The 20,306-nt window shown below is 42.4% G+C and overlaps 1 protein-coding gene across 1 annotated transcript; it reads right to left on the reverse strand.

Annotated features, from left to right (window-relative positions):
- Nucleotides 1-19,921, reverse strand: LOC146004195 (uncharacterized). Its single transcript, XM_083142864.1, has 3 exons — nt 18,912-19,921; nt 1,992-2,307; nt 1-6 (listed from the first exon to the last, which is right to left on the reverse strand). Exons 1-3 carry the CDS (start codon nt 19,919-19,921, stop codon nt 1-3), a joined length of 1,332 nt encoding a protein of 443 aa, XP_082998990.1.
- Between the last annotated feature and the right edge of the window lie 385 nt (nt 19,922-20,306).

The following is a 20,306-nucleotide window of genomic DNA, read 5'->3' on the forward strand; positions in this document are numbered from 1 at the left end:
TCACATCTGAAATTAAAAAAAAAAAACATTAGACGTACAAATATAATTTTCTCTACCAACAATATACAGACATTAAGCTGCAATTTAAGACCAAATTCATGAAAATACGACAACATGAAGGGGTTAAAGCTAAGAAATTACCAGCACCCCCTCGTATAATAATAGTTAATTATCAATATTATTATATTTATTTCGAAAATAAAATTGTTTTTATTAGTTTCCGTGGTAATAATACCCTTTCTTTCTGCTATTCAACTTTCATCATTTGCCCGATCCGTCCCTTAAACATTTCTGGCGACGCCCATGTTAGCTGCGGACTCTGGTCTACAAACACAGAAAACGGCGTCAATGGAACCTGATACACTAAGAACGTATCAGAATGTATTTATATGTTTGTCTTTTGACAACATACATCCTCATTATCGTGTTCATTAGGGGGCAAGGAGACCAGGTAGGCCTTCCTGGAAAATGAATGTCTGTCACATATTATCATTTCACACATACAGTTTCATTTAAAAAATGGTAGTTTTCATTAAATACAAGAGATATCAGTACATTTCGTCGCACGGACACGATAACTACAAACTGAAGTAGTGTTTCTTGAAAGGGCAGCACTCTTTTTGGTACAAATGTCTTTCTTGACCCACCAGAATATATCCTGCGGACGTTCTTGGTCGTGATTAATCTACAGAGGTAGAAGTGACTTAAGAATAATAATTTTAAATGTATTTTATGTAGGTGTGTGTGTATATATATATATATATATATATATATATATATATATATATATATATATATATATATATATATATATTTTACAGAAATATATGTAATTGTATTCACTATGTATCCTTTACATGGGCTCTGTAATTAGGTATGTACCTGTTGAGTTCGATAAATAAATAAATAAATAAATAAAATTTAAATGAAATTTTGAATTTTTGGAAGGTACGACTTCATTTTTTTGGACTGTTGTAGCCATCAAATTGCATCTTCAATGATTATTTTAACAATACAAGACCTCATTAATTTTTGTATACGAACAGAAAATATGTAGAAAAGAAGACTGACTTTAATTTATTTCGTATCTGACGTCTCTTTTAGCTGGCTGTGTCTATTGTTTTCCCCCTTTATTTTAAATAAGTATGCATAAACCTTGTTCTACTTATGTCATTTCTTTGTATCCTTTTCCGTCAGACATTGAACAATAAGAACAAGGATGAGAAAAATACACATAATTCTACACCCCTCATAACAGAATATGCCACTTTCAAAATGATAACAAAATATATCCTATACAACAAGAATTTAAAAGTTGACTGAATTATTATTTAAAATAATGTTTTTTAATTCAGCTGATAAAGTTTAGCAAGCCGCTATATTTAAAATCTTTCTTCTCCCACTCTGTTTGCAATTAAAAATTTCCATACAAATAACCTTACGTCAGCTGTTCATGAACACTATATCACATAAAAATAAGCAAAAAGGCATAAAGGCTGTGATTTACCATTATAACTTGATAATCAAGAAATAAATTTTTGAAAAAAATATATGGAGATGTCACGGAGTGTTGTTACTGTATTAACAGTTTCATTTCTGAGGTGTTGTTGCGGTAATGACCGACTTCTGATGCGTTGATACTCTGGCAATTTAAGTTAACTGTTTTACCTTAGGCGTAGTTCTACCAGATGAATAACACGGTACATCGATTTAGATTTTAGAATATTTATAATACTAAATGATACATAATGGTATGTAGAACCGTAATTACAACTGTCTAATACATCGTAGATAGTAGGAGACGCGCGCGTAGTATGTTGCAACGGCCGAGCTCACATGAGCAAGTTAGTCAGTCTATTCGCTGCGCGCGCATGCGCCGCAGACGGCTCGCAGCAGAATGCTTTATTTCCGAACATACTCCCCCCGGTTGAATGAACATAATTCAACTAATCTCCGTCTTTACCTATGGGGAGGAGCACAATTTTACTGACACTTCTCCTAAAAACGCCGTCTTTCGTTTTCACTGTCACTACACGCACTAGTCCATCGTTCCCAGGATGCACCGCTTCCACCTTAGCTAGTTTCCACTGTAGTGGGGGTACGTCGTCCTCCTTCAGCAGTACAACTGTCCCTGGAGATAAGTTCTTCGTGGAGGATGTCCACTTCTGGCGTTGTTGAAGGGAATGTAGGTATTCTTTATTCCACTGCTTCCAAATGGATCTTCTCATCTTCTGTATCAGCTGGTATCTGCTGAGTCTAGGGTCAGGTATGAGGGTGAGGTCAGGTTCTGGGAAGGTTGTTATGGGTCTGCCAATGAGAAAATGCCCTGGAGTAAATATCTGGTAATCTGATTCGTCGGGTAAAATGCAAAGTGGTCTTCAATTTAATATTGCTTCAATCTGGCAAAGTAAAGTACTTAACTCTTTGTAGGTTAGTATGGTGCTTCCCATCACTCTTCGTAGATGATGTTTTAGCGATTTAATCGCCGCTTCCCAGAGTCCACCGAAATTTGGCGCTCTTGGCGGTATGAATTTCCATTCAAAGTGCTCATTTGCAGCGTAGTCTTGAATGACATCTTGAAACTGGGTAGATTCAAACATATTGCGTAGTTCCTGAAGCTCTCTGTATGCACCTCGAAAGGTACTGGCGTTGTCACTGTAAATGGCTGCGCATTTTCCTCTTCGGGATATAAATCTTTTCAATACAGCTAAAAATGCTTCGGTTGTTAAATCGGTAACAATTTCAACGTGTACAGCCTTCGTTGAGAAACACACAAAAAGTGCAATGAAACATTTTCTCGTCGATTTGCTCCTTGGCGCTCCAGTCTTTATCTTTATCGGTCCCGCGTAGTCTACGCCACTGTACATGAATGGATAAGCGGCTCGGATTCTGTGCTCCGGTAGATGTCCCATCAGTTGTTTACTAGCTTCTGATTTAAGTCTATGGCATTTAATACAATAGTGTAGGATGTGCTTAACTATTTGTCTTCCCCGGACGATCCAATATTTTTGTCTGATAGAGGAAAGTAGTAACTGTGTTCCAGCATGAAGTAATCTGCGATGTTCGTATTCAATTAACAGCCGTGTAAGATGGGCCTTAGGAGGCAAGATTATCTGATGTTTAGCCTCAAAAGCGAGATCGCTTTCTTGTAAACGTCCGCCCACGCGAACAATGGAATCGGCGTCGAGAAATGGATACAGATCTTTTATTCCACTGTTCGGAGAAACTTCTCTCTTGTGTGTTAAGTCTTCTATTTCCTTCGCGTAGAATAAGGCTTGCGTTACTTTAATGCACGTATCTGTGGCTCGTTGCAAATCCTTGGCATTCAGTTTCGAAGTACAAACATTTCTCTTCGTGGGCCCCTTGCAATTATCAATGAAAATATGACAAAGTGCAATAACTCTTATCATTCTCAAAAAGTTAGAGAATCTCGTAAGAATTTCATCTGATTTGTGGGTAGTTACCAATGAGGTTATTTTCACCTTCCTTCGTTCTGGTACTTCTATAGGTGCATTCATTCCAAAAGTGCTCTCGTTGATGGCCAACTTCGGATCTTGATCTGATTGGCTTAGAAATGCTGGTCCTTGTAACCAAAGTGAGTTTCCCTTTAGCTTCAGGGGTTCGACTCCTCTCGATAACATATCAGCAGGATTATCCTTTGACCTTACATGCCGCCAATCACACACCTGCGTGTATTCCTGTATTTGAGCCACTCTATTTGCCACAAAGGGTTTCCATGTCTCTGGGTCCTTTGCAATCCATGCCAAAACAATCTGCGAGTCTGTATATAAATATACCTCGTTTATTTGGAGATTCAATAAAGGTGTCACTTTATTAACTAATTTTGCCAATATAAGTGCTGCGCACAGCTCAAGGCGAGGTAAAGTTATTTTCTTAATCGGTGCAACTTTCCTCTTGCTGCACAATAACCGTGAATTAACTTCTCTTCCTGCAGTTACAGTTCTGACGTAAATGCACGCGCCGTACATTCTCTCAGACGCGTCAGAAAACCCGTGAATTTGAATGTTTATAATCTTCCCTTTAGGTAAAATACATCGTGGAACCTTAATGTCTGAAATGTGGCATATTTGTGCTTGTAAAGTCTTCCATTCGTTTAATACATCTGAAGGTAACTCGTCGTCCCAGGATACATTTAATTTCCATAGTTTCTGTAGAAATTGTTTAAACAGTGCAATTACAGGCCCAATAATTCCGAGCGGATCGAAGAGTTGCGCGATTTGACTGGCAACCCTGCGCTTGCTTAATGTTTCTTGAACGTTCAAATCGTAGCAGGCCAAATTGTTTTCTTTCTTTGCACGTATCGTCGAAAAGCTTTGTTTATCGTAAAGAGGTTTGCTGCAACCAGCAGCCGTACTGTTTCTTTGATTGTTGATAGCTGGGTGATTGTTTACACAACAAGCGTTGTTGTCTGCTTTCTCTGCTTGATCCCACGTAGGGGAAATTTTAATGCATTTCTTCCTCCCGTCGACTGGATTGCTGCGTGGATGGTAGGTTGTAAGATGATGTTTCTTCGCCGGTGCGAGTGTAGCCAACTCAGCATTGTGTTCTGGCGCTAGCGCTGAATCTCCGGCCGTTAATATGCAAAGAGTGTCGGCGGTAGTATTCCAATTGACACCTAGAGTTTTTGTACTGCCGTCGTTAAACAGAATCGTGTCTTTAACTTCAGTAGACACAATAAGAGAGTTCTAAATAATCTTTTGAGGCTCGAATCATCATTTGAGGCTCGTCGTAGCCTTTTATGATGTATATTTTGAGGGCATAGAGTTGGCAACACTGTGGGCTCTTACTGTAGCTTTTTATGAGGGGGGCCCATTGCCCCCTGTTTACATCTGGCAACACTGCCGTAGATCCTTTGACAGTGTTGTTAACCTACTGGGTTTTTCACTGTAAACTTTCATCAAAGGGCCTGAGGGGTCTATGTACTCTTTATGTCTGGCAACACTGTTGGGGGCCTAGTGTTGGCGACCTGTGGGCTTTTTATGAGGGGGACCTATTGTCCTCTTTTTATATTTGGCAACTCTATTGGATGTTCCTTCTTTGAGGCTTGGGTTTTGCCAACCCATCCGAAGAAAATTCCACTATATGATTTTTCACTGGCTAAGCTAACCTACAAATAGGAATTGGCAACACTGACGAGGCTCGAATTATCATTTGAGGCTCGAATCATCATTTGAGGCTCGAATCATCATTTGAGGCTCGAAATCATCATTTGATGCTCGTCGGTGTTGCCAACCCACTCTACAAAAATTCCACTATATGATATTTTGAAGCCTTTCACGGTGTATGTTAACCTCACAAGCAGTGTTGCCAACTCGGGGCGAGGCGTAGCCTTTTATGGTGTATGTTAACCCCACCAGCAGTGTTTCCAACTCGTCGTAGCCTTTCACGGTGTATAATTTTTAGCTTTTTTTTTTGTGTGTGTATGTGTGTGTGTGTGTGTGTGTGTGTGTGTGTGTGTGTGTGTGTGTGTGTGTACATGTGCCCGGGCGAGGCGTAGCCTTTCACGGTGTATGTTAACCTCACTAGCAGTGTTTCCTACTAGCAGTGTTTCCAACTCGTCGTAGCTTTTCACGGTGTATAATTTTTTTAGCTTTTTGTGTGTGTGTGAGTGTACGTGTGCCCGAACAAAACGTAGCTTTTCACGATGTGCCTTTGATAATGTATGTTAACCTCACTGGCAGTGTTGCCAACTCGCTCTACAAAACACTAAACTCGCTGAAATGGCGCTCGCTGAAATGGCGCTCGCTGAAAATGGGCGCTCGGGGTCAGTTCTCGGAGAGAGGTTAATTTAACCTAATTTTTTTTTTGTACGAAGCAAACATATCCCACTCCCTTCTTCCCCGGCATGCTTTATGTTTGCGTAGGGGGTAAAGAAAAAGGGCTTTGCTTTACCAACGCTGAAATTGGCTTGCTCGAAACGAATCGCTAAATATAAAATAAAATAACAATGCCTATGAACCTGTTTGGCTTCAGGAAGCAGGCTATGGAGGCATCCGCCCAAAGCGCACCGTCGCCACCTGCAAGCTGGGACCTGTTACACTCCCTATTATCTAAACTCAACGGTTTGTTGATTATACACTTGAATAGCATCCTGACCCAGTACGACGAGGATGTGGGCAAGACTTTCTACATATTCAACAACAACTTGAATTATTACCAATTCCCCATCTCCGGCAAACTGCAGTTTGACATGAATCCCGAGAATAAAGGAGAGGCCAAAATTTCCTCCGGCAAGAACATCTATCGCATCAAACACGATAGGATGAACAGTACCACCACGTACGATGTATCTGCTGGCGATCGCCTGTACATAGAGCTCTTGGACGACTACGACAAACTCATCCCTCTTTTCATAGAAATGAAAATTAGCTATCCTATAATAAATAACAATAATGCCTAACGATATTTTTGGCCATACGAAACGCGACGACCATGGCGACGAGCTTCTCATGCTCGACGTCAGGGTCAAGAAGCTGCGAAGCGATCTGCAGGCCCTCCAGTCCACGCTCAACTCCAGCCTCCAGCCCGAGATAGCCAGCTTGCAGTCTCAGTGCTTGGACCCTGTACTCAAGATTGATGCAGAGCTAAAATCGCTGCTGCAAAAATACACCGACCTCGCGTCGATAGACAATCTCGACAAGCTGGCACTGAGTGTGGGCAATCTGCAGAACGAACTTCTGAAGCTGCAACAAACGCAAACCTCAGACGTTGAACAGCTGAAACAACGCTTGCAGGATCAAACAAGCAACATCCAGACCGAACTGCAAACTATCATCCAAAGCATTAAAACACAAGGCGACTACGATCGCGTGAACGCTAGTATTGCTAAATTGCGCGAACAGTTTCAATCTTTCGAAATCCCTACGTTGGAAAGCATCAAGGCTGAGCTTCAAACGGATGCTTTGCATGCGGCCATCAACGAAGTAAAAACTAAACTCCAAACGCTGGAGGATTTTATCAACAATCTACCGTCGTCCAGCGAACTGAACGCCATTGCCCGTAGCGTGGCCAACATCAAACTCCAACTTGAGACCTACGAGGATTTCGGGAAGCTGCAAGGCACCATAACCCATATTGAGGATGCTCTTGCTGCTATTAGAAATGATCTGGCGAACGTTCACGATGAGCTGGAAACCAAACTGCCGGGCATCAGGGATACACTGGCCAACGTCCAACAGCAAATCGCCAAACTGGAAAATCTGAATGCAGAATCCGAGTTGTCTCATTTCCATCACTTGATCGACGACATACAGACTAAGTTGGAAACCCTGCAACAATCTACCCCCACCCAGGATGACATAACGCAACTGCAAGAAGGCATACGTGCTGCTGCCGATGCCTCCGAGTTGGACGCGGTGAAAAAAGCTTTGGAATCGCTCCAAAACACGGTGGCCACCCTGCCTACCTCTCAGGAACTGAAAAGCGTGAAGAGAACTCTCAACCGAATACTCAAATCCGACGACATCAAAAACATCCAATCCGAAATTGAATCGATACGGGGGTCTGTCGCGACTTTACCTACCAACCAGAACATCACCGAGCTGCATGAATTGTTTGCGGAAATTAGAACCCAGGTCCACGACCTTGTAATACAGAGCTCCAAGTTGACGCTTGTAGAAAGCCTGCAGCAGATTATTGCCAGCGTGAAAGAGCAAATTGGGAGTATCGAGGCAAGTCAGGAATCGACTATAGCTAATTTCAGCACCCAACTACATGACTTAAATGAAAAATTCAAGAGCCTTATTGTCGATGTAAAGATCAAACCAAACTACGACACTGTTGTTCATGCTATCGAGGAACACCTGGAATCGGTGAATGGCAGATTGGAGGATGTGGAGACTGAGGTTCGAACCAACGTAAACACTCTAAATGCCAGCATCGACAATCTCAAGTCTACGATTGTCATCGAACTGTACAGCATACCAAACAGAGAGTTCTCCTCCCCTTTCAATCCAGGTTACAAACTCTACATGTTGACTCCTGCAAAAGCCTATCATCAATTTTTCCTCGCTGGCACACTTCAGTTCGTCAAGGTTTCCTGCTGGTCTTTGCCTCACGCAACCCACTACCCAACCATGACCGTGACGAACATTGGCGATGAGCCTAAAATAAGAGGAGTTGAGCTGGTCGATTTCACACACCCCGAAAGTCGCGAGACTGCCTATGCCGAAGATGCCACTCAAATTATCGACATAGAAATAGGTGACAAGCTGTACATAGAAAACCCAGCATTGTCTGCAGCCAGAAATCCCATCCAGGCTATATTCTTATTTTCGCGCCATGTCTAGGCAGGGTATCGTGAACGAGCTTCATAAACCTGCACGACGAAACTACAAACGACTGGCGGTGGTGACCAAAGGCGTGGATGACCTTTGGCAGGCTGACCTTGTGGAAATGAGTAGCGGCAACCTAAAAAATTTACATAAAATCAATAAAGGATACAAGTATCTTCTTACTGTTATAGATACATTTTCAAAATTTGCGTGGGCTTTGCCCCTCAAGGCTAAAACAGGTGTGTGCGTAATGGAAGCATTCAAAACTATTTTCAATGAAAGTGGCAGGCGACCTCGATTTCTTCAAACGGATAACGGAAAAGAATTTTACAACTCGATATTTCAACAGTTTGTTCAGAAGCAAAATATTCAACATTACTCGACTTTCAGTCACATCAAAGCCAGCGTAGTAGAACGTTTTAACCGTACTCTCAAAACACGCATGTGGAAACGATTTACGCTTCAAGGTAACCACAAGTGGGTAGACGTACTTCCGGAACTCGTAAACGACTATAATCACAGTTTGCATAGCACGATACGCATGAAGCCTGCCGATGTCAGCAAGTCTGATGAGGCACGACTGATCTCTACTGTTTATTGCCCCAAGTACCGGCCCACTAACAAAAAACCGAAATTCAAAATTGGAGACCAAGTAAGAATTAGTAAATTTAAGCGCATGTTTGAAAAAGGCTTTACCAAAAACTGGAGTACAGAACTTTTCACCGTTGCTCGATTGTTACATGGTAACCGTCACACGTATATAATAAAAGATAATCGCGACGAAATTTTGAAAGGGCGATTCTACGAGGAGGAACTCTCCAAAACAAAATACCCCAATACGTATCTTATCGAAAAAGTATTACGTAGAAAAGGTGACAAACTGTTGGTGAAATGGTTGGGACTCGAGGAAAAAAGTTGGATCGACGCAAACGAAGTGATTGTGTAACAGGTGCTTGGGATGTGGTGAGACGACTGCCAGATTTTCCCTCGGAGTGTCAGGCTAGGAAAAACGGCGAATTGTTGCCGGACAACATTCGCAGCCTTATTGTCGGACCTTCAGGGTGTGGGAAAACAACTTTACTTATTGATAATTTTCTTCTTGCTCCCGACTGGTTAGATTGGAAGAACAGGCACTTGTATGTTTTTTCCAAAAGTTTGGAGCAAGCAAAATATCAACAGCTGACAAAACTGTACGAAGGGCTGAGCATAGCTACCTTTGCCTCCGAAGTAATGCCACTAGACTGCTGCCATGAAAATTCGGTGGTCGTCTTCGACGATGTGATTTTGGAGAACCAGAACGAGATTCGCATTTTTTTTACTCAGGGGCGGCACAGAGGCATAGACTGCTTCTACCTTGCTCAGACCTTCTCCAAAATTCCCAAGCAGCTTCTCCGAGACAATGCTAATTTTATTTGCTTGTTTCGTCAAGACCACACCAATTTAAAACACGCCTACGATGATTATGTAGGCGGGGACATGAACTTCAATCAGTTTTCTAAATTTTGCTCTTCATGCTGGAACCAAGATGATTTCGGATTTGCCACGATAGACATGACGAGGAAACCTAATGACGGAAAGTACAGAAACAAAATTAACAATTTTCTAAACGTTGCGACGTTACAAGAAACGTCTTGACGTATTATAAATAACAAATGATGAAACGCAAACTCGCAGACGACAACCTGAAGCTGCGCGACTACCTGGCCAAACGCTTCAGGGGTTGGAAATCAGAGAATCGCGGAATTTACGAAGAGAAAAAGCGACAGGACCAACCTATCATCGATGCTATAAGTGGACTAGGTAAAGACATCAAAGATGTTACCGAGCAAAACAAAGATTTAATCAACGAGCTCGTGCCACTTGCTGCTCGAAATTATGCTGTGCCTACACCGATATCCAGTATTCACACTACCCCGTTCGAACTTGGAGCTGCACCTCTGAGACGTCAGGTTCTAGGCAGTACCTCTTCGGACAAGGTAGTTGAATTAGGTCCGTTGGCGAGAGATTACCTGAGCACCGGGAAATTTGAAAAGGACGAGGTGTTTGGATTGTACCCCTCTGTGGAACCTAACGAGGGTGTGGTTTGGAAAATTGGGAAATCGAAAGTCACGTTCGAAGGTGACGACGTGAAAATTAATTTGGGCGAGAAGAACAGCTGGACTAGGTATCCTGGCACTGTGGGCCTGTGGGAACTTATCACCAAAAAGCAACCTAAAGATTATACAGACGAGGATTACCAAAGTTACACAGAAATTTTAATCATGACGGATGCCCTGTACCAAAACAACGATGCAACACAGAATCGCGTAAAATCAAGCAGTGGAGAAAAATACAGGAACCTCATCAAGCCAATATGGAACCAAATTAAAACTGGCAGCGGTGTCAAACTCTACAATACCCTACCTAAAGAGTTTGTTTGGGTAGACGACGTAAGAAAGCTTGTAGATCGATTGCTGGTTATCGCAGGTGAAGAGAATGCAGGTAATCGCAACTTTCACAACGAGAAGGTGGGCATCATGGACATGATTAGCACCAAGCTTAGCAACTTCATTGTCAACGACAACAAAGGTATAGGTTACCTTATCAAAATCATCAACACCCTGCCTCCCAAATTCTGGAATGTGGCCGAGGGTCGAGGTCTCGTAAACGACATCATCAACAAGCTACCCTTCGAGATGCACCTGTCAGGTTACCAGTACTGCGGACCGGGTACCAAACTCGAACGACGACTGGAGAGAGGAGACAAGGGAGTGAACCCATTGGACGCAGCATGCAAGGATCACGACATTGCTTACAATACTCACAGTGATCTCGACGCGCGTCACGATGCAGACAGAATGTTGGAGCATGCCGCGTTCGGGAGACTTGTTAGCAGAGACGCCTCGCTGGGTGAACGGGTTGCAGCATTGGGTACGACTATTGCCATGAACACAAAACGACGGGGAAAGATAATAACCAAGAGAAAGATTCTAGCCAGTTTGATAATTGCAAAATTAAGAATGTTTACCTCAAAAATGGAAGGAATGAAGTTTTTCCACGCGAGAATTATAACTTAAACATTACAAACAACGATTACCTGAAACTTTACGAGGCGTACACAGCTTACAAGAGAGTGACCTCCGGCAATGTGGACGTGTACTACAACCCCAACGAGTTCATAGCTCGCAGACCCATGTTTGTCATCAACACATCTAAAAGAAAACAGGTGGTTGTTAACGATCGTACCAACATCAAGATTGTATGCGAGTTCCACAACGCCTTGCCTGCAGATACTCTGTGCAGTGTCATTCTTATTGCAGAGAAAACATTTGTGTATGACGTCAAGAATGAAAGAGTGACTGAACAGTTTTAAATAAATAAAAAAAAAATAGCACACAATAAGAAATGTGGAATTTTATATATATAAGTACAAATTGCAATTAGCAGTTTCCAGAAGTTTAATTTTGCTGTGCCATGCATGCATGTAATCGAGGAAGTGGAAGTAAATTAAAATTGTTTTTTTTTTTCTTTTCGCATTGCCTATTACTTTTTGTTACACTCTGGGCAGGCCTTACTAGTTTGGAGGCGATAGTGGCCCCACGGAAGTGTATGGACCCCACATTCAAGAATACACCTCTTGTCGTCGTGTGCATCCAGAGCAACTTTCCTGACAATATTAGTTGTAAGCACATGATCGACGCTTTGGATACAATGCTCTTTTTGTAGAATGGGCGATTTTGTTCTGAGGCACTCGAGGTAATCCTCAAACTTGAGGTGCTCCCGAACCACTTGCCTGCTTACACCCTTTGCCTTTTTTGTTACAGAACCCTCAGCCCGGATCGCATAGGCTTTGGCACGAAGTCCAGCAAACTCCACAATCACATCCCCGTCTTTCTCGTCCTTGAGTTTGCCGGGTATTTTTTTGTTCCGGGGCAGAATTCCATACCGGTTTAGCTGGGGATAGCCCGATGTGTCGAAGAGCTTGACAAGAGCTGGAACTTTGGCTATATCACCATACGCATCGGCCGTGCGAACATGGTACACCAAGCTGTCTGTGTCTGTGTAGAGGAGCGAGATATTGTGGTTGTAGTGTGCACGTAGTATGTCGTAATATGTCTCGAACATGCACAACTTGCTCAGATCCAAAACTGCAGCTCCCACATAGATGGGCTTGTTGAGTAGCACCTCGCCCCGGTTCATGTGAATCAGAGACATCTGTTCGTTGTAAATTGTTCGAGACCTGAACAGCGGGCTTGCAACAAGTCGACGACACTGTGTTTTTTTCGTCACCAACCTCACATCAACGCGATTTCGCACATTCTCCATGGTCTTCCCAAATACCGCATTGTTCATTAATTTGAAAAAATCGCGATCAAGTTCCGAAATGGCAGCAGTGCGATGTTTGGTGTTCAGTTCGATGTACGGCTTCAACCATGGAGACTGCCTGAACAAGAGCACGCGGTAAACTGCTTTGACCGAGACCCCTTGCTGCATTAACCACTGGAGGTTCCGGTAGTGTAGCACATAACGCTTTTTGGGCTCCAAGTCCATGACGAGCTTCGGTTGATCCGAGCCAGGTGGACACTTGAATTCCGGAGCAGGCGAAAGGTCACAGAATGTATCCTGCAGCTTCTCGGGGAAGTCAAGGTCCACCTCGGCAAAAAACCCAAACTCGTCGCACTCTTTTTTCGATGTCGTGGTATAAAGGATCAACCCACTCAAACTGTCCTGTTGGGAGTGGCTGCATCATGGAGTGCCCGTAAAGATTATTTACATCAGTGTACATGATGTAGCTTGATGGTTGGGAGGGGTCGTAACCAGTGGCCATGTGGTGATTGTTGGCGTGTGCGAAGCGTTGCGACACTTGGACCATGCCGCCCCGGATAGCTCTCTCGATGAAAAGCATGATATCAATATCGGAGATAAGTGAAAGTTTAATTTTAGTCAGCAGGAGCATGGCCGACCATGCCAGTCCAGGAAGGCTGTAAAAATATACAGGGTCCAGGTTGTAAATGTTTATCGCAGTCGCCCGAAACGCCTGGAACACATCGGCAAGAAGCGTCACATCAAGCTTCAGGTATGCATCGTGGTAATCACCAAAAGTTCGGCAACCCAACTTGACCCACATAGACTGAGCATGCTTGTACTCCTCGTCGGTAATACCTGAACCTCTCAGCTGGCTGTAGAACTTATCCTGGGGAGGCAGCAACTCTTCTTCGAACTTGGAAGGGTCGGTGACGTATTCGTAGGGGTAGACCCCTTTACGTCTGATGAGTGCGACATCTAAGTTCGGGAAACTTGATGTGGTAATGGCTAGTTGGTCGTCTCTGAGCTTCCCAGCAAGAGAGTCGAGGAACCGAAGCTCGATGCTCCTGCTTTTTGAGTCGGGGATCGGCACCCACTTGCTGACGCTAATATAACGCTCCTCGTTTTGTGCCAGGACATTGATTCTTGCATTGTCGTACCCTAGATGTGTGACTAAGTGATGGAAATCATATCCCGAGCCATTGTGAAAAAAGACCGGTATGAAGCGCGGGTCCCTGGCTCTCAAGTTACACCTGTTGCACCACGGGCCAATGTAGCTTCCGGTCCCATAATGGTCATGGTGGTGGACCTTTTTGTTATCGTCAATGAAGACTGAGTTGCAAACAGGACAATTTAGAGCCATTTCGTGCTGATGCTTGTCTTCCGGAGACAGAGGCAGCATGGGCTTGGGGGCCAACAGCACCTTCCCTATCTTGATGCCTTCCTGTTGCATTCTCTTCAGGAAGTGTTTGACCGGGTCGGGACCGCGATACACATAGGGCTCGGAGGCAATATGTTGGTCTCGCCACACCACAACATAGGAGTAACTTGAGGCCTCGTGGATTTGGAAAGGAATAGTAGAGGATGTTTCGGGGTTGGGATGGCAGTTAGACAGAGGTTGAAGAAAGGCCTCGAAGTCTGCTACAATATAGGCAGGATGCTTCACCATAGCACTGTGCATGCGAAAACACTCTACTGCACCAGGTTCGGGCAGGATAGTTCGTGCAGGCTTGTTGGTACCACAGTAGAGCATGTGGCGAGCTAGCTTCTCAGCAGCAATGTTGGGTCCTCGAGAGTGTTTGAATTTATAATGGTTTTGGTTGTCGAAAGTGGACAGGCACCTGCGACACACCACGATGTGACCATTATGTCTATTTTTCTGATTTGAAACAAGTCTGGAAAGAGAGCGAATAAGCGTATAATGGTGGCAGGTGTTATTTTTGATAAGAAGAAGGTCAATTTGCTGTGCACTATCATCATTTACATCACTTACCCGAATAGGGTAGACGATGTTTGCCTCGGTGAGATCGTAAACATTGATGGCTAATTGCAGGCCCAACAAGTCACGAGCACGAACCTCAAACTTGTGAATATGCGAGACTTCTACAGGGTAGGCAATCCCGGCCATTGCATCCTCCAGTTCCGACTCATACTGCTTGTAGTGTGCAACATAGCGTGGACTGTTTTCCCAAGGTATAGGGTGCAATGCTGCCAGCACCGACCAGAGGAAGCATTTGGTGTCTTTGTTCTGAATATTGAGAACAGCTTTCCTTGCTTCAACCTCCTGCCAGTGGCAGGAACTTGTTAAGTGTCAGACAAAGTTCGTGGGGGTCGCCACACAGCGAACCGCCCGAGCCTTCAGCCTGATGCTCCTCGTGCTTTGCCACAAGCTCCTCGACAAACTTGTCGTAGATGCTGTCGAGGTCAGTGACATCTGCCTGATGCAGTGTTTTTGCTTTTGTGGCATGGAAGAATTTATATATTTCATCAGACGGTTTCTTATACTTGCAGCATAGCACAGCATAGAATTTAGTGGAGTGTGTGGCCAATGCATCGTTGAGGATGGATATTATCTTAGCTCGCTCGCTCTCCAGAAAACTACGCACATCGCAGAAGCTGTCTGATGTTATGTCAAAGTCTTCTAATAAATGCTCAAACGCAAACCGGTCTGCTTTCTTCGCCAGCTTGACGCGTTTGGCAGGTGGCGATGCATCGAGGGAGGTTACTTCTATCTTTCGCTTGGAAGGTTGCGGTAGAGATGTTCCAGTGCTCTTGCAAGTAAGCTGGTGTCGCTTGAAGTTGGCAATAGTAATATTTTTTCAACACTTAGAGCACAGTTTGGTCGCACATATTCGCTTTCCCGGCACACAAGTACGACAGTGCCTTTGAAAATTTTTACTTGACACAGCAGTTTGGCACGTAGGGCAATTTTTTACAGAACGCATAATGCAGAGATTTTTTGGGGGTATGTTATTTAATACCCAATGCTGTGCAATGCAAAATATAATTGTTAACTTTTTTTAAAAAAAATCTATTTTTGAAATATTCTCTATGACCTTACTTGGGTTTTTCCGCCAAATTATATGCTTCTAGTCTCCTATACTATGGTGGAGCCCGTTCAGGTTCTATCCCCCGCCATGTGGGTTCCTCTGCCAATCCAGCAAAGGTGAGAAATCAGCGCTGTGCTCCGGCTTATATAGATTTAGACAGCCAATAGAAATCTTGCTTACTTAAACCAATCAGAAAACACCACGTATAAATTATTAGCCAATCAAAATCTCTGTTTTTTACTCGAGACACTAAGCCAATCAGAAAACAACACGACTGATATGACATCATTATATTACGTAATAACTTGTTGCTACACACTACAGCTTACAGGTTGGCAAAATCTGATATGAAAGCAGATAATACGCTTAAGTCTTATTTATATATAATTTTCACGGGCGTACAATATTGTCAACAGTATCATATTTGAGCAGGTCGCTTGTCACCTAAACACTACAGCTTACAGGTTGGCAAAATCTGATATGAAAGCAGATAATACGCTTAAGTCTTATTTATATATAATTTTCACGGGCGTACAATATTGTCAACAGTATCATATTTGAGCAGGTCGCTTGTCACCTAAACACTACAGCTTACAGGTTGGCAAAATCTGATATGAAAGCAGATAATACGCTTAAGTCTTATTTATATATAATTTTCACGGGCGTACAATATTGTCAACAGTATCATATTTGAGCAGGTCGCTTGTCACCTAAACACTACAGCTTACAGGTTGGCAAAATCTGATATGAAAGCAGATAATACGCTTAAGTCTTATTTATATATAATTTTCACGGGCGTACAATATTGTCAACAGTATCATATTTGAGCAGGTCGCTTGTCACCTAAACACTACAGCTTACAGGTTGGCAAAATCTGATATGAGAGCAGATAATACGCTTAAGTCTTATTTATATATATTTTTCACGGGCGTACAATATTGTCAACAGTATCATATTTGAGCAGGTCGCTTGTCACCTAAACACTACAGCTTACAGGTTGGCAAAATCTGATATGAAAGCAGATAATACGCTTAAGTCTTATTTATATATAATTTTCACGGGCGTACAATATTGTTAAGAGCGTCAGTTTTTGTAGAGCTCTCTTTTTCCATCTTCCCTCTATACAGTGAAGCTGTAGAAGACACAATTAGCTAACCTAGCATACAACATACCTTCCTAATTAATATGGATATTGTCACACATTCCTCTTATTTTATACTGTTGTAAATGGAAAGGATTATGTACGGTAAATGTTTTGTACATTATAGGGAAAAAATGCAAAATATCCCCCAATTTTAATTCGATCCACCTCTGAATCAATTTTTTTACATATTCTCACGCCGGCACATATGTTGTTCTATTTTGCTTCTTTTACTTGCCTTGCTTAATTAACTCTCGCTAATTAGCATTTTTTTTGGAAGAAGTCAACTAGAACAACATATGGCGGTATGAGAAATATGCAAATTAAAGAATATTTTAGTAATATAAGGGCCCTAGCAATTAGCTTCGTCGACTAAGAGTACTCTTTTAAACGTCTTCAGCTAGATCGTATTACTAAGCGAAGACATTCAAAATGTTTGGGTGTTGAAAAAGTTTGACCTACTTTTTATTTCTATTGTTTGCTAATAGATGGCGCTGATAGTTTTGGAGAGCAAAACATAAAATTTGCATGCATCTGATGTCGAACTAGGAACTTTATCTTTCGGGGAGTCAACATTATTTTTTTACTCAGTCGTCATATAACATGAACACACGCAAACATTCACATGTGCTTTTATTATTTTGTGTTCGGTAAGTACAAGTATATTCTTACATAAATTATTGTTTAATTTAATAAATTGTAAACTCGGAGCCTTCTATACTAACATTCCTTCTGTGTTTCATTATACTATTGAAAGCGAATGTTGCGTGCATACGGAAATAACACAGAAAAAAAAAGCGGATGGAAGCAATTTAAAATCAGTGGAGCAAGGTTAGTATTACGAGAACGTAAAAACATGTGCTTTCATTCAACTTCGAAAAATAAGAATAAATGTGTGCATACAGAACACATATGCTTTCTTTTCACAGTTGTAAAATCATATAAATTGTACATGAAGTAAGTTGCGGGAAGGCTCTCTCTTTTATGTCTGTGTATATGTATGTTGTACAATTAGGTACAAGTATTGTACAATTAGGTACAAATTGTTGTACAATTATTTCCCCCAGTTGCCCAGTTGGAGTTGGGGGCACAACACTGGTACTATTTGTACCCACAGTGCTTACTCATGTATTTTGTTTAATATTTTATTTCAAATTCACTGTCAGAAACTAGTGTTGCCAGTTCCTGGATGTAGGTTTACCTACTCTGTTGGTTGTCACTGTCAAGCTCCCAGTATTCGTACAGCATAAAAAGCCATAACCCCCCCCTCAAAATATATACATTGTATACGCCAAAATGCCTAATAGCCTAGCAACACATCATGAAAAAACATGCCAAGAGGACCCAGTGGGTTTATAAGTCAGTGCTGCCAACTCCTATTTGTAGGTTAGCTTAGCCTGTGAAAGATCATATAGTGGAATTTTTGTAAAGTGGGTTGGCAACACCGACGAGCATCAAATGATGATTTCGAGCCTCAAATGATGATTCGAGCCTCAAATGATGATTCGAGCCTCAAATGATAATTCGAGCCTCGTCAGTGTTGCCAATTCCTATTTGTAGGTTAGCTTAGCCAGTGAAAAATCATATAGTGGAATTTTCTTCGGATGGGTTGGCAAAACCCAAGCCTCAAAGAAGGAACATCCAATAGAGTTGCCAAATATAAAAAGAGGACAATAGGTCCCCCTCATAAAAAGCCCACAGGTCGCCAACACTAGGCCCCCAACAGTGTTGCCAGACATAAAGAGTACATAGACCCCTCAGGCCCTTTGATGAAAGTTTACAGTGAAAAACCCAGTAGGTTAACAACACTGTCAAAGGATCTACGGCAGTGTTGCCAGATGTAAACAGGGGGCAATGGGCCCCCCTCATAAAAAGCTACAGTAAGAGCCCACAGTGTTGCCAACTCTGTGCCCTCAAAATATACATCATAAAAGGCTACGACGAGCCTCAAATGATGATTCGAGCCTCAAAAGATTATTTAGAACTCTCTTATTGTGTCTACTAACTTCCCGTAGCTCTAAAGGTATAGTTTCCATTACTCTTGCAGAATTGGATGCCCATTTTCGTAGCTTAAATCCTCCTGCCGATAATAATGGTGACAGTTCTTTACGTAGATTAATGGCTTGATTCTCGTCTTCTTGCCCTGACAGCAAGTCATCTATATAAAAGTCTCTCTTCAGTATTTCAGCAGCTTGTGGATAGTTGTGCATTTCGTCTGTCGCTAGTTGCTGTAGGCATTTAGTTGCTAGATATGAGCTAGATGTCAGGCCATAAGTTACAGTGTTCAATTCGTATATCATCAGTGGTTCGTCGTGAGATTTTCTCCACAATATGCACTGTAATTTCCTATCAGAAGGGTGCATATGAATCATCCTATACATCTTCTCAATATCAGATTTCAGAGCGACTATATGAGTCCTAAAGCGAAGCAGTAACCCGAACAGATCCTCTTGTAGAACCGGTCCTGCACTTTGTAGACAATTGAGTGACCAGCCACTGGTCGTTTTTGCTGAACCGTCGAATAGGACTCGTACTTTCGTCGTGGAGCTGGCTATATTCACAACTGGGTGATGGGGGATGAAATATCGGATGTCTTCCGTTGCTGGCGCCTCTCGCACTTCCTGCACTGCTTGCATGTACTCGCTCATAAATTCCACATATTCTTCTTTCAATTCCAGTTCTCTATCTAGTCGGCGTTCTAACTGTAAAAATCTGGAGTGTGCATGTTCCAAAGATTCCCCTAATGCTGATCTATCTTCCGTCAAAGGTAAGCGTACCGTGTAAGTGCCATCTTCATTCCTTTCTGTAGTTTGGCAAAAATGTGCTTCCATTTTCTTTTCTTTAGGCGACATGATTTCTTCCGACAAATCTTCCACCGACCAGAAACGATGTAAGAGCATTTCCAACGGCTCACTCTGTATAAAGAATGATCTGCTTGGATGTGACGTTGTTCCTGGAGTGTTGCCCACTACAATCCAGCCAAACTGTGTGTTTTGTAACGTAGGATAAGGTCCTTGTTTCGACATCTTCTCTGGCAGTAGGATATCGAAAAATATACTTGCAGAAATTAAAATGTCAATCCTTGCAGGAACATTGAAGTTTTCATCCGCCAGGGCAATATCTGTAGGTATCTCCCATGTTGAAATATCCATTTTTTCTGCAGGCAAACGTTCAGTAATATTTTTCAAGGCAGAACACTGTGCCTCTACTGTAAATTAATTGAATCTTGATTTTAATTCCACATTCACAGCATAAGGTGAATTTACAGTGTTGGAACTTATTCCCTGTATCAACGTATTTTGTCTCTGTTTTCGTAACCCAAGACGTTGTACCATATCCATACCAATGAGGTTCACTTGAGACCCCGGGTCCAATAAGATGCGGCAGGGCAAGTATTTTCCATCTTTGTCCTTTGCTAGAACACAGGCAGTAGCCAGCAAAACATTCTGGTTCTTATTCTTTACTGAATACGATGAACTGGTTCACTCTCCGACTTGAGGGTTGGAAACACTGCTTGCTTCGTTCGCAGCTGATCTT

This window comes from Lepisma saccharinum, chromosome 21 (assembly GCF_977018435.1).
Source record: "Lepisma saccharinum chromosome 21, izLepSacc3.1, whole genome shotgun sequence".
Classification (NCBI taxonomy): domain Eukaryota; kingdom Metazoa; phylum Arthropoda; class Insecta; order Zygentoma; family Lepismatidae; genus Lepisma; species Lepisma saccharinum.